Below are 16009 nucleotides of genomic sequence, written 5' to 3'. Positions count from 1 at the left end.
CACAGAGAGTTGTGATTGGCTGGAACTATCTGGCCAATCACAGCAACAGCAAGGATTGCAACAGAACCCGGGCGATCTGTCAATTAGTACAGGATCTTCTACTCCCATCATGGAACAGGGTATTCCATGTTGGGAGTAGTAGTACTACCTAAAAAATTTTACAAATAAAGAAAAAAAAGGAAAAACACACACACACTACATTTTTATTATTGTCGGCTACATTTTTAGTGCCTTGTCCGCTCACATAAATTGATCCCTGTTTAAAAATGTATTTAAAATTTGTTATAAAAAAGATCAATTTTGTTAGAGACAATTTTTTCCTCTACTACTGATTCTCTTTTATTTTAGTTTTTTAATGGTACCCTACGAAATTTTATAAGAAAAAAAAAAAAAGAATCTCCATCTCCAATAACCATAAAAACGAATAATGAAATTGGCAGAAAACTAAAATAAAACTAACAACATGTATAATGAATAGATCCGAAATAAGGAATTCATCCGAAAGCCGAACAGTTTCCGAATATAACTGAAAAAAATATATGCGAATGCATCCGAAAACAGAATAAAACAAATTACTGTATTCCGAAGGTTTAACAGGACCGAAAAAAATGTAATCAGAAAAAAAAAAAAAATTAATAAACATTTTTGGATGTGCACATGTCTAATGACTGTTATTGAGAAAAAAAATAAAATAAACAGTGGCTATATTGGTCACAGATTTTTTTTATGTCATAAATGTTTATTAGCTATTTCTGAGTTTTTTGCTTATTATTCTTACTTTAACAGATGAAAATATATATTGAAGTATAAAATTAATAAGTAAGATGGAAAAATTTAAAGGGGTTATCCAGGAAAAAACTTTTTTTATATATATCAACTGGCTCCAGAAAGTTAAACAGATTTATAAATGAATTTAACAACAAAGGTACATACGTGCACTCACCGCTCAGCGTTATGCATAATGCTGTGATCCAGCCTTTCCGTGGACCGGACCCCCATGCTGAACTGTCTCCGCTGAGGGTGCACGTACGTGCCTTTGTTGTTACATTCATTGATACTTCATGCTTTTCGTGTGTGCACCACGCAGGAGACTCATTACGGGCCACTGATGTTACGCAGTATTCCCGATTCAGGTGCAGTAACGCTTTAGTGTGCCCTCTCCTTTCTTGGCCTTTTTGCATTATACAGATTTGTAAATTACTTCTATTAAAAAATCTTAATCCTTTCAGTACTTATGAGCTGCTGAAGTTGAGTTGTTCTTTTCTGTCTCTGTGCTCTCTGATGACACCTGTCTTGGGAACTGTCCAGAGTAGAAGCAAATCCCCATAGCAAACCTATTCTGCTCTGTGCAGATTTTTAAATAGAAGTAATTTGCTAATCTGTTTAATAGATGTAATTTGCTAATCTTTTTCTGGAGCCAGTTGATATATATAAAAAAGTTTTTTCCTGGATAACCCCATTAAGGTTTTTTCTCTTAACATTAAGGATTGACAGAGATCACTATAGTTGTTTGATAATATAATCAATCCTCAAAAATACAACTTGCCTAATAACTGTGCACATAGTGTATTCTTTGTACTATGCTAGAAGGATTTTTTTCAGGGGCTGAGGAGGTTTACAGAGAATCTGCAGGCAGAAAAAAACAAAATATAGGCTACTAGAAAGTAAGAAAGATGTAATTTTCCCCAATAATACATAGAATTACAAAACTTAATATATTTACTTTTACTGTTGATTTATACAAACACATTCTAATTAAATCAGTGGTTCTTAACCTTGTTGGAGGTACTGAACCCCACCAGTTTCATATGCTCATTCACCGAACCCTTCTTAATTGGGAAAATAAAATAGGATTTTTTAAAATTCAAAACATAGAAGGTATATATTTAAGTATATATTTATACATAGGTGCACAAAATGAACAAAACCATTAAAGTGGTACTCCGGTGCTGAAACATCTTATCCCCTATCCAAAGGATAGGGGATAAGATGCCTGATCGTGGGAGTCCCGCCGCTGGGGACGCCAGGGATCATGCATGCACCCCATTTATAATCAGTGCCCGGAGCGTGTTCGCTCCGGGTCGACCGCAGGGCGTGTGGCGTGTGATGTCACGCCTCTGCCCCCGTTTGACGTCACGCTCCGCCCCTCAATGCAAGCCTACGGGAGGGGGCGTGATAGCTATCACGCCCCCTCCTGTCGGCTTGCATTGAGGGGCGGAGCGTGACGTCACACGCCGCCGGCCCTGCGGTCGCCGGTAATTAGTCCCGGAGCGAACACGCTCCGGGCACTGATTATAAACGGGTTGCCGTGTGCATGATCCCGGGGGTCCCCAGCTGCGGGACTCCCGTGATCAGGCATCTTATCCCCTATGCTTTGGATAGGGGATAAGATGTTTAAGCACCGGAGAACCCCTTTAAGAACAAAGAACAAAACCATGAAAACATGATTTTCATCCAAAAACAAAAACATAATGAATATTTACTGCAAATCAGTGTGACTTCTGCTGTTGTCTTTCAGAGACCAGTTCAGAAATGCGCAGCTTTACCTTGGCAAGTGCCACTCTCATGTCATTTTCGCAACAATGGCAGTGTTCCCCCACATTAGGCAGGCAGTGTTCCCCCACATTAGGCAGACAGAGTTCCCCCACATTAGGCAGACAGAGTTCCCCCACATTAGGCAGGCAGTGTTCCAAACATTAGGCAGGCAGTGTTCCCCCACATTTGTCAGGCAGTGTTCCCCCAAATTAGGCAGGCAGTGTTCCCCCACATTAGGTAGACAGAGTTCCCCCACATTAGGCAGACAGTGTTCCCCCACATTATGTAGGCCAGTGGTCTTCAACCTACGGACCTCCAGATGTTGCAAAACTACAACTCCCAGCATGCCCGGACAGCCAACGGAGTTGTAGTTCTGCAACATCTGGAGGTCCACAGGTTGAAGACCACTGATGTAGGCAGTGTTCCCCCACAGACTTACAGCCTCCAGCCATATGCAGTGTATGGCTGGAGGCTGTATGCCTGTGTACTGCCCACTTCAGTGCTCCGACCACCGCTCCGGCTATAGCAGTAGGTCTCGGGACCGGTGGTCGGAGCACCGAAGATGACGTGCTGCTGGTCACTTACCAAGCTGGCCAGCGCGCGTCTTCCTCCTTCTTTATCCTCCGGTCCTCGGCGCCTTCGTTTCCATGGGCGAACGCACGGGTTGTCAGTGACGTCCCGGAGTGCTCTATGTCCCGGCGGCCCTGCGTTTTTAAACTTAACGCGGGGCCGCAGGGAGTTAACGGTGATGGGTGGAATTGCCCCATCGCTACAGGACGGGCAAACACCGGCTATGCTCGGGGCCCCAAGCAATTGCTTGGATTGCCTGTCCTGTTGCAACCTCCCCTGCCAAACCCCCGGGGCTGACACACCGAACCCCTGGGGTTCGATTGAACCCAGGTTAAGAACCACTGAATTAAATATTCTTTGAAAGGATACTCTAGTTATGACAACTTGTCCCCCTACTGAAATCAGAGATGCACCATGGCAGCAAGTGTTTGATTCCCTGCAGCACCACCACAGGACAAATTTGAAGTAAATGGCCGTTAAGTGTAATACTTAGACATTCTGGGTCTTCTAGTTCAAGAAAAATTTTTTTTAGCCACATTCAATCCAATTCTTGCTTATGGATATAGGAACTAAAATTAACCCCTTTCTCTTAACTCTAAATTCTATTATAGTAAAGAAATATAAGTTTTTCATAACTCCTTTAAAACGCTGGAACCTGAGCTATTTTCCAGCACAAGCTACGCTAAGTATCCCAAACCTAAAAATACAACCTAATTTTGGAGAAGGGACATACCTGAATATAATCTGCATTTTAAAGGTGCTCTGGATCACTGCATGGCTGATCTAGTATAATATATTGCAGGTAAAATGAGCCATGGCATGATTTACAACATAAAATAGAATGTGATATTCACTATGGTCTGAGCACTGCAATATTAGTCATTTCTAATCCATCTTCAAGAACTTTTGTCAGATCATTTTGATATCTTGGGAATTGCCACCACATTACAAAAAGGTTATAGTCTATTTCTGGATCTATCTTCTTTTTTTCTTATAAGTATTTTTCCTACTTGAGTTTTAAGATAAGTCACAGAAACTCACGTCAATTAAAAATCCTCTATGAAGAAGACAAAGAAAAGAGTTAGACTGAGCTGAACTCTTGTTTTTATACTTGGCGTCATCTCCTGAAAGAGGTGAAAGTGTACTTGGAAGAATAGAAGGCCGGGGCTCCAGACATTTGTGTTCAGTCTTGGAGATTCATTGTGCACTTCTGTCAATTTAACGTCTTCTTTTGTACTCTTTAAAATAAGATAGAGAACAGGATAGAAAAGTCTTTAGATAAGAGATACAAATGTGTTTCAGGAATAAAACGTTACACCATACCGAATCTTATAAGACAGAGTCTTTCATAGCTTCCGTGTACACGTTGCAGTTGTTGGATGTGTAGGACATGTGTGGAGCCTTTGCTGAGATTCAGAGTGAAATCATTTTGACATCTCGTGTTGATGAGATGGAGAACTTTACCGCTACAGTCCATGTGCTTAAAGGAGGATGAAGAGTATCAAAAAGTTGCACTACCAAATCATAATGATAAAAAGTATGAAGGGGGAAATGTTTCTTCTACTGTTAACCTAATATTGAGACCTGTGATAATGTGTTATAGTAGTAATATTCTTGTACATAGGGGGCTGTATTCGAGTAGCTATTTTCTTGTACATAGGGACAGTATACTATATTTTTGTATATAGGGGACAATATTATAGTAGTTATATTCTTGTACATTGGGGCAGTATACTATATTATTGTACATAGGGGCAGTATTATAGTCTTGCCTATAGTGGAAGTATTATAGTAGTCCTATTCTTGTACATAGGGGCAGTATACTATATTCTTGTACATAGGTTCAGTACTATAGTAGTCGTATTCTTGTACATAGGGCCAGTATACTATATTATTGTACATAGGGGCAGTATTATAGGAGTTATAGTCTTGCCTATAGAGGAAGTATTATAGTAGTCCTATTCTTGTACATAGGAGCAGTATTCTATATTCTTGTACATAGGAGCAGTATATTATATTCTTGTACATAGGTTCAGTACTATAGTAGTCCTATTCTTGTACATAGGAGCAGTATTCTATATTCTTGTACATAGGAGCAGTATACTATATTCTTATACATAGGTTCAGTACTATAGTAGTCCTATTCTTGTACATAGGAGCAGTATTCTATATTCTTGTACATAGGTGGCAGTATTATAGTAGATATATTCTTGTACATAGGGGCAGTATACTATATTCTTGTACATAGGAGCAGTATACTATATTCTTGTACATAGGGGCATTATTATAGTAGTTATATTCTTGTACATAGGGGCAGTATACTATATTCTTGTATATAGTGCTCAATAATATCGTAATTATATTCTTGTACTTAGGAGCATTATTATAGTAGCTATATTGTTGTACCTGGGGCAGTATTATATTAGTTAAATTCTTGTCTTGTGCACAGTATTATAGTAGTTATCTTCTTTTACATAGGGAGCATTATTATAGTAGTTATATTCTTGTACAAAGGAGGAAATATTGTAGTAGTTATATTGTTGTACCTGGGGCATTATTACAGTTGTTATATTGTTGTACGTGGGACAGTATTATAGTAATGGGCTTTTACATGTTGGACAGTTTTATAGTAATTATATAATTTTACATAAGGGACAGTATTATAGTGGTTGTACTGAGACAGTAGAGAAAGGGTAAGACGGCACTATCGAGGAGCAGATTCCGGAGAACAGGGGTGCTAAATGCATATGAAATAGAGACATCTGTGCATGAATCTGTAGAAAGAAATTCACATCTGCACTCACCTGTGTAAAACTTCCCTTTTATTTCATCATCATCATAAAATACAAGCCGGCCTGGTGGGATCGGGAAACAAGGAGCGCAGCAGCCGAGGCTGTGCGGGTGGGCGTCGAACAGCTGGGTTTGCGGGTAAAACCGCTTCCTCTGGCCTCCCACGAAACCAGCTGTTCGATGCCCACCCGTACAGCCTCGGCTGCTGTGCTCCTTGTTTCCCGATCCCACCAGGCCGGCTTGTATTTTATGATGATGATGAAATAAAAGGGAAGTTTTACACAGGTGAGTGCAGATGAGAATTTCTTTCTATGGATTATAGTAGTTGTGTTCTTGAACATAGGGGGCGGTGCTATAGTAATCTGTTCTCATACATGGGGGCAGTATTATAATAATTAAAGCTACTGATTAGTTATCTCACTCCTTGTGAATTTTTCCAGGTACACATGCACAAGTCAGCCTTCTTCACAATCTGAAAAAAGCCAACTACATTCTACCAGTGGTGGTGACGGACTCGGGGAAACCTCCTTTGTCATACAGTGCAGATGTCACGGTTCAAGTGTGTTCCTGCAAGAAGGGCAAAGTAGACTGCAGTTCAGCAGATGCCCCACACGTCAGCATGGCTATCATCCTCATGTTTACACTCTACAGCCTGTTTTGTAAGTTTTGAGTTTATTACTGCATGTTTTTAATAGTCCTTCACGTGATTGGCTCGTGATAACCATCTGCATGATTGATGAACTATCATCCAGCTTTCCTAGACTCCTGAACACATTTTCCTATTTATGCATTTTTATATACCTGGACTCCTAGGGAAAAAAAAAGTGGTTTTGATCTTTAGGACTCCAGGAAAGCTGGGTGTTGTAATGAAAGACCCATGTGACATATGGTCATGCAACCTTTTCAGAACAGATAAATATAATGCATATATCAACTTAGTAGAGTTTTTAAGAATTGAATAAAAGAGTAGGGAAACTTTATTACTTGTGTTTTATTCTAATGAAACAATTCGAGGAAATGTTATTGCCTATAGATATATTGCACCTGAAAAAGTTTTTTAAATATGTATTTGATCACATGTATGACAACTTTTCTTCTTATGTGATTCTAACAAAACTGTAGCTGGAGGCTTGTTTGAAAAAAAAATAGCTTTGATATGTTGTCACAGGCAACAAAACAGGCACTTGTGTCAACAACACATGTTTAGGTTAGGATTTAGACACCAACATAAACAGACTAGACTTCCAACTCCATAAAAACCACACATGTCAGGAATTTTTGTTGTTCAAAGGCATAGTTAAAGGTGTTCCGAACACTTGGAGTGAGTGGCGGGGGTTGTGACATCATGGCCGTGCCCCCTTACAATGTCACGCCCCCTCAATGCAAGTCTTTGAGAGGGGGCAGCCACGCCCCCTTCTATAGACTTGCATTGAGGGGCAAGGTGTGACGTCACGAGGGCGTGGCCATGATTACACGACACCCGCCGCCCGCACCCAGTGTTCGAAACGAACGTCGGGTCCTGCGCAGAGATTGCGGGGATCCCAGCTGGGACCCCCATGATCAGACATCTTATCCCCTATCCTTTGGACAGGGGATAAGATGTCAAGGGGGAGTACCCCTTTAAGGACCATAGGCTTGACCAGAGTTTTTTGTGAAAACAAGCTTAAATGATATTTTTTAGCTTGAATTCTAATAAGTTTATTTGCTGCCAGTGTGGATACCTTTATATGTAAAAATGTCTTCTCATGCTTTGCATAAATGGAAATACATATTTTCTAGGTTTTAAACAAGAATTGATACAATTTTCTAGGTTTTAAACAAGAATGAATACACAATGCAGAGGTGGAATTTATTAAGGCTGGGGTCTCGCACACCAGTTTTATGTAATCCTTTGCCAGTGCACAGTCATACCAGTGTGCCTCACTGAGATCTACACCAACTCAGAGCTGGCATCTATTTCAGCTCCAATGTATACCTGTTTACAAGTGTTAATTATAATTAATTTTGTGTGTGTGATATGCCATGGCGCACAGTGTCAAAAAGTATCAAATTATTTTTGCTCCCCTCTCCATGTTTATTACAAATTACCTGCAATAGACAGCTTAAAAACAGGGCAATAACTTATTTTATTTATCTGTGCCTACCAAATTTAAATTCTAAATAGAAAGAAGATGAGAAAAGGTGTTCCCTCAGAAAAAAAAACTGCACTGTCTCCCAGTAGAAATACTAGTTTCTACTTTAATCTATTTTCCAATATGAGATTTGCCTGAATGGCATATGTGAACTTTATTTACAAATCTGAGCTTGAACACTGGGAGAACTGGGAGGCATCGGAGATACCATCCATGACACATAATTCCCCAACTGCAGTATTTACTCACTCCTGATTTTTCCCTACCAGGCAAGAATAAGATTTACATATTCCATGTTATGGAAAATGTTTTATTTTTTTTGTTTTGTTTTTATGAATACGACCAGAAGGTTTTTATCACAGCCCAATTTTTAGTACAAGCATCATTGAAAAGTGGTAAAACCATTTTTAAAGTCCAAACTTTTAGTGGATAATATCTCAACAAAAAACATAATTTACATTTGCTTGTATTAGGGTACTGAGCGCTACTGGTGACCGGTTGGATAGAGTTCTGCTAACTGTGTTATCCTATTGGGGCGACCTGTGGCTGGTTGTGTAAAGTATTGCTTAGTGTGCTACTTATAATTTGCCACATTAAGACGTATTAAAGGAATTATCCGCCATAAGGTGATTTTAGTAAGTACCTGGCAAACAGTAATGGACATACTTAGGAAGGATCTGTGCTTGTCTTGGGGCTAAATGGCTATGTTGTGAGATTACCATAACACTGTGGCTAGCTTTTTGTGAACTGGTATTTCCTGTTTGAATTTTGTTTTTTTGATAACAAATCCCATAATTCCATTTTCCTCCCTCCCACACATCAGCCACCCCACCCATTGAAACATAAATGAGCTGCATCCATTCAAAAAGACATGTGGTTTTCAATCAGGGTGCCTACAGTTGTTGCATATTGATCTCTCTCCCACCAAGCGATACCTCCACCCATTGAAGCAGACAGGCTCCCTGGCATCAGCTGACTAGTGAGTCAGGTCTCGGCCGCATTGCAACCTGGGAAAAATCTGAGACAACAGTAATTTTGTATGCTGATAAAAATAAATATTGGGGTGAAAATCACATAAGAATTGTGAGAAAACTGTGACACACAGGTACAGACACTATATTATGAACTACACTAACTTTACAGCCCCTGTAGCATAGTCAAATAAAAAAAATTCCTGGATACCCTTTATTAATCCCCAATTTTAAACCCTTGTCTGTGAAACAGACCAGAAATCAGCTCTCTTCAAGGACAGGAGGGGTTCAGTTTAAATTAAATAATTGAATCATGGATTCCATGTGAACATGTAAATCTAAGTCATGGCTATACATTCGAGGCAGGGCATTTTACTAGCCGCCTGTTTAATACTTTCAGCTGTTTAGGTAGACCTGTTAATAGGCTTTGATAGAAAACTTTACACATTCCCTGCTTAAAGTGACCCTGTGATTTACAAAAACATTTGACGGAGACATGTTAAAAGTTTTGATTAACTAGGGACTCAGTGCTGAGAACCAAACAGATCATTAGAACAAGTGGAGAAGTGGCCGATTGTGCATTTCCCCCCTTGCTCACTGCGATATCTAAACACTTGCACTAGACAGACTCCACTATAAGAAGCCTATCTAGCGAAACTGCGCAGAGATTGCAGCAAGCAGGGTAGAGAAGTGCATAGCCGCATGCTTTTTCCTGCTCATTCTAATAAACCATGGGTTGTCTCAGCATTGGAACCTGACCACTCAAAACTTTTTACTTGTATTTCTGACATGTCAAAAGTGTTTTTATATTGCAGGAACACTTTAAAGGAAGAATGTCAAGTACTTTATTTTAGATCTTTAATTAGATGTTAGTCTGTTGAAGAGAAACAATTGGGGGAATTTATTATTAAAGGAGTAATCCATATAAAAATTGCAAGGGGGTCCGACTGCTGGGACCCACTGCGATCTTTTGTCTGGCCCCCCATCTCTCCTCCTTCATTCATGGGGAGAGTAGGGGCACTAGTCAGGAGATCACGGGGGTCCTAGCAGTCGGACCCCTGACACTTATCACCTTTTCTGTGAATAAGAGATACGTTTTTTTTGTTTTTTTTTAAACAGGACTACTTCTTTAACACTGATTTCAAGGTCTTTATGGTCTTTATTCCCTATCCAACCTCTGGGATCCACCACAATCTCCAAAATGGTATCCTGTCTCTCCTTGTGCATGCCAGCACACACTCCATCAATTCTCCAAAAGAGGGCCGGAGATACGCGAGATATCTTTGGCGCTCCCATTTACAATGCTTAGAGCACATGCCGACATGTCATTTTATACACAGGGAAAGACAGAGGGCCATTCTTGAGATCATGGGGGTCCTACGATCTCCAGACACTTTTCCCCAATGAGACTTTTTCCCCCCTATTCTCCGGATAGAAGATATGTTTTAAAGCAGTGGGGTACCCTTTTAACTTAAAATATGCTGGAGTAAGATGTTAATTTAACATTAAGCTATGTTAAATCTTCTGGCTTGACTCGTTATACCTGGCTTGCTTTATTCTACCAGTCTGTACAGTAGAGTTGAGAAGTGGAAGGCTGAAGTCGTGCACGATAAAGTGTCAGTCTATTGTGTGTGCTCTAGTGGGGACTGTGAAAAATACAATGATTAAGTATTTTTTTTATTATATGCATAGTCACATAGCCAAAATCTGATTTAAATAATATGTAATTTTTTGATGATGCATCCCTACTATGGTGACTGGTTAATTTTATATCTGGTTTAGATCACCCATAGTACCGTGAAGTCATGTAACTATCTATGACAGTCACAGGAGAGTACAAGCTGTTAATTACAAGCCATCCAGCTTCCACCGCTAATTTCCCTTTTAACAAACACCTCAGTCACCAGAGGTTATTCAACGAGAACAAATATCTAATATTATAATAAAAGAGCAAATTAATTCTCCCCATCCAGACCACTAAACACCAGCTCAAACCAAGCAAAAGATAATGACTGCATAGGGAAAAGCAAAGTGTAATAAAACACTCCGCAATGTAACCACAATTATACTCTGCACTTGTTTAACCAGCATTAACTCTACTGATAAGAGGTAAGATTATTATAAATAGCTTCATTTCACAGCAGGAAACTCAGACATACTCACAATATACAATAAACTTGGGAAATTGTAATAATAAATCATTATTAATAGGCCAGACTTTCCAGATAGTTCTATAATTGAACTATAGTCTTATTTGATACAGAAAATAATCCAATTAGGATTTTTATTTTATTTTAGTTGTTAAAGGGGTTGTCTGGTTTCCAAAATCTTTTTTCAAATACCTTATTAATAAAAACTGAGTTAACCCCTTAAGGACCGGAGGTTTTTCCGTTTTTGCATTTTCGTTTTTTGCTCCTTGCCTTTAAAAAATCATAACTCTTTCAAATTTACACCTAAAAATCCATATGATGGCTTATTTTTTGCGCCACCAATTCTACTTTGTAATGACGTCAGTCATTTTGCCCAAAAATCTATGGTGAAGCGGGAAAAAAAATCATTGTGCGACAAAATTTAAAAAAAAACGCTGTTTTGTAACTTTTGGGGGCTTCCGTTTCTACGTAGTACATTTTTCGGTAAAAATGACACCTGATATGTATTCTGTAGGTCCATACGATTAAAATGATACCCTACTTATATAGGTTTGATTTTGTCGGACTTCTGGAAAAAATCATAACTACATGCAGGAAAATTAATACGTTTAAAATTGTCATCTTCTGACCCCTATAACTTTTTTATTTTTCCGTATATGGGGCGGTATGAGGGCTCATTTTTTGAGCCGTGATCTGAAGTTTTTAACGGTACCATTTTTGCATTGATAGGACTTATTGATCGCTTTTTATTCATTTTTTCATGATATAAAAAGTGACCAAAAATGCACTATTTTGGACTTTGGAATTTTTTTGCGCGCACGCCATTGACCGTGCGGTTTAATTAACGATATATTTTTATAATTCGGACATTTCCGCACGCGGCGATACCATTTATGTTTATTTTTATTTTTATTTACACTGTGTTTTTTCTTTTATGGGAAAAGGGGGGTGATTCAAACTTTTAATAGGGAAGGGGTTAAATGATGTTTATTCACTTTTTTTTTGCACTTTTTTTTTGCAGTGTTATAGGTCCCATAGGGACCTATAACACTGCACACACTGATCTTTTACATTGATCACTGGTTTCTCATAAGAAACCAGTGATCGATGATTCTGCCTCTTGACTGCTCATGCCTGGATCTCAGGCACTGAGCAGTCATTCGGCGATCGGACAGCGAGGAGGCAGGTAGGGGCCCTCCCGCTGTCCTGTCAGCTGTTCGGGATGCCGCGATTTCACCGCGGCTATCCCGAACAGCCCACTGAGCTAGCCGGCATGCTTTCGGTTTCACTTTAGACGCGGCGTTCAACTTTGAACGCCGCGTCTAAAGGGTTAATAGCGCGCGGCACAGCGATCAATGCCGCGCGCTATTAGCCACGGGTCCCAGCCGTTGTTAGAGGCCGGGCCCGACCCGCTATGACGCGGGGCCACGCCGTGGCCCCGCGTTATAGATCGGGAGTGGACACATGACGTTCCAGTACGTCATGTGTCCTTAAGGGGTTAATAGAGGGTCACCTGTTCAAAGCCTGCATATATTGTCCATAGAGTATCTATCATATTTATGCATTACACAGAAAACCCACTGATTTAATTGACAAATGTGTAATGCATAACGTTCCTTGTGGGGGCACTTCAGAGAGATTTTGCACTTACCAGGTCATCCACAGATTACAGTTGATCGCTTTGATCAATTTATCATTGAGGGACTCTTCAAACAAAAATAGTTTTATGCATTCTGTATTCTTATGTAATACTGCATTCTTATTAACTCCTTGCTGCAAATGGAGATGTAAGAGCCTGCATATATGATTTTAACAAGTGGCTTTGAACCCTTGAGTAATGGAGTCATAGGAAGTCCCATGTTGGTCCTACCCTCATCTAGATACGCATACAGTAGAGCACATTTATTCCGATCCTTAATCCCCTTAAAGGGAACCAATCAGTAGATTTTAGTGTATTTAATTCTTGACAACGCGTTATATGTGCTAAAATCTTTATCATCATCATCCCTGTAAATAGTCCCCTGGGCGGGGAATTATACGTACTGGGTCCCATCGCTCCAGCCATGGTCTTGTCCCTTTATCTTAATTGATGGCCTGCGTCATCGCTCTGCTCTCTAAGCAGACGAAGCAGAGCGGTGATGCGAGCTGTCAATCAATCCAAGGGTGCGGGACCACAGCCAAAGCGATGGGACCTGTTAAGTAGGGGACTGCTTACGGGCGGCCAGGGGAAACTTTATAACTTTATATCTTTAACATCCCTAGGAGCAAAAATGTCCCCCGGGTATGATGAGGATAAAGATTTTAGCATATATAACGCATTGGCAAAGGGTTGCCTTTAAGTAGCCTTGGCGTCTTCACAGGTTTTAGACAAGTTAAAATGAGCCCTTAGGATAAGGGGTTAAAAAATTTTCTTCTGGTACACAGACTGCTGTATGTAATTTGTCACAATGAGACTAAAGATGATTAAAGGGAATAATTTTCCATTTATTCCTACATATAATATATAACCATGAAGAAATTAATCTCTTTTAAAGCAAAATTACACATTATAATCCAAAGGGACAATGAAATTGAAGGATAATCAAACAGACACAAAACTAATTATTTCATTCCATTCATCTGTAATCCTAGATTAATAGTATATTATGTAAGTGAAATTGTCCATTGTTGGCCTCCTATTCATTTAAAAATCAAATGATACAAGAGTTTCTGTGTTTGTCAAGTTATTTTTTGCTCGAGTCCCATGAATCTTATAAGTTATACTAAACTATGTACTACTACTGAACTACTAATTTCTGCTGTTACATTAAGGTGACCATTCATGTTCAGTAGCTGTTGGCTAAATGTTTATTCATCTGTCACCTATCTCTCCTCATCTCCTCATAGACATAAACATTTGGAACAGCTGAACATTCAGGTGCTGTCTATGGACAAAGGAAGGGAAAGCTGCGGCCAGAAAGCTCAGGCACTCATAATATGTCATGGGAGAGTTGAGAGCCTGTCATACACTGTAGATGGAACCAGCAAGTTTGGTTGACTTTTGTTAAGAGTATGGGGGGGGGGGGGGGGGGTCTTTGCTATTTAGGGTTCCCACAACATCCTGTAAAGCCTATGCATAAATATTCTTAGAAACTCCAATCATTTAAAAAAACAAAACATGGCAACCTTTTGTCAGAAACCGTTCAACACCTGTCCATTGGCTCTATTGAACATTATAGGGCCATGATTTTTAATCCTGTACAATCTATAATGAGGGTCTTAAAGCTCCTATAGAGCCTCAGACTACTGGCAGTAATTTTTCATCTGCATATTACATACAGGCATTTGCCATTTTTCATCTACTCCAGCCTATACATCAATTGCTAAATAAATGTATTATTTGACTAGTGTTTCAAAGCGATTAGTATTCATGACCCTATAAGATCAGCATATGAAACGTTTACAGGTCCCTTCATTATTTTATATGGTATTGCCTTTCTCATAACCTCCAGACGTGTTCAGTAACAACTAATGTCGTGTCTGAGTGCGCAGTGTAATTTCCTGAACAGGGAGCCAGGCACATTCTGTATCTTTCTATGTGGGAAATAAAATTCTATTGTGACACCATGGAAGGTACCATCTGTGGAAGCACGGTAGGCTGATTGTAACTAGTTCATCACCAGTAGAGGAGAGAAAGGCTATATACACCTTTGTCCTTTTTTAATGTTGATTTGTTTCCTGAATGCAAAAGAAACCCACTTTCTAAATAGACTTCATTAAAAATGTCCTACCATTTAGCTGCTACTCAGACAAAGATAAATCTGTCAGAATCTGAATGACTTTCTTCTCTCTCAGTGATAGCTGCAGGGTGGGAATGGGTGTTAGATACTGTAGACAGGAGGAGAATGCTCGGAAGGCAGCTTCCACAGGTTGTAGATAGAAAGGAGAGCACATAATTGGGACTATATATAAGTGTACAGAGAAAGCATAGTCCACACAGCAATGTTTAGAGGCTGTAGAATAGAAACTAATCAAAATAAGAAACCATGAAGATGCAATCGACAGGGCTGCCATCAGAAATTTTTGGGCTCCGTACACAGCTCAGGGCCCGCCCTCAATTTGATTTTATTGTCTAATTTCTCTTAGAACCACAAATTAATTAGAGCTGTCCAAATACCATTATTTTAAGACCAAGTACAAGTACCAATACTTTTTTAAAGTACTAGCTGATACAAATGACTGATTCTTTTTTCCAATGTCATGTGACAGGGTGTTTTTTTTCCTTTAATGGTAAAAAGGGGTATTTTATTCTTTAGTTTTTATAAGCGGAATGGCTTTTTAATATACAAAAAATATATATATATATTTTGTTTTATTTTGACTTTTTAAAAAGGGGGGTGATTTAAATTTTTATTAGGGAAGGGGTTAATTCACATTTATTATTAATATTTATTTACACATTTTATTCACAATTTTTAAGTCCCCATAGGGAACTATTACATGCAATCTGTAGATTGCATACACTGATTAATGTTATGCCATAGCATAGTGTAAATCAGTGTTATCAGCGCTTCTTTACTACTGCCTGCCATGGCTGGCATTAGTATAGGAGTGACGATCAGACGGCACAGAGCACAGTAAGGGACCTCCGGCCATCCTGTCAGCTGATCAGGACACCACAATTTCACTGTGGGGATCTCGATCAGCATCCCTGAGTTAACCGGCAGTTAAAGGGGTACTCCACTGCCCCAGCATTAGGAACACCACGCCCCGTCCCATAGACTTGCATTGAGGGGGCATGGGGTGACGTCACCGCTCCCGCAGTCCGCACCCATCATTTGGAATAAAATGTTTTGTACACTGGGGCAGTGGGGTACCCCTT

The 16009-nt window shown here is 39.6% G+C and overlaps 1 protein-coding gene across 1 annotated transcript in view; it reads left to right on the top strand.

The window, feature by feature from the left end:
- CDH13 (cadherin 13) overlaps positions 1-16009 on the top strand; it is a 973781-nt gene that overhangs the window by 933365 nt on the left and 24407 nt on the right. Inside the window, exon 13 of the mRNA XM_056525819.1 lies at positions 6336-6554. Within this exon, the coding sequence (XP_056381794.1) occupies positions 6336-6554 (219 nt within the window). The remainder of the gene's footprint in view (positions 1-6335; positions 6555-16009) is intronic.

Source organism: Hyla sarda, chromosome 6 (assembly GCF_029499605.1).
Source record: "Hyla sarda isolate aHylSar1 chromosome 6, aHylSar1.hap1, whole genome shotgun sequence".
NCBI lineage: Eukaryota > Metazoa > Chordata > Amphibia > Anura > Hylidae > Hyla > Hyla sarda.
This window is presented reverse-complemented; position numbering and strand designations above follow the sequence as displayed.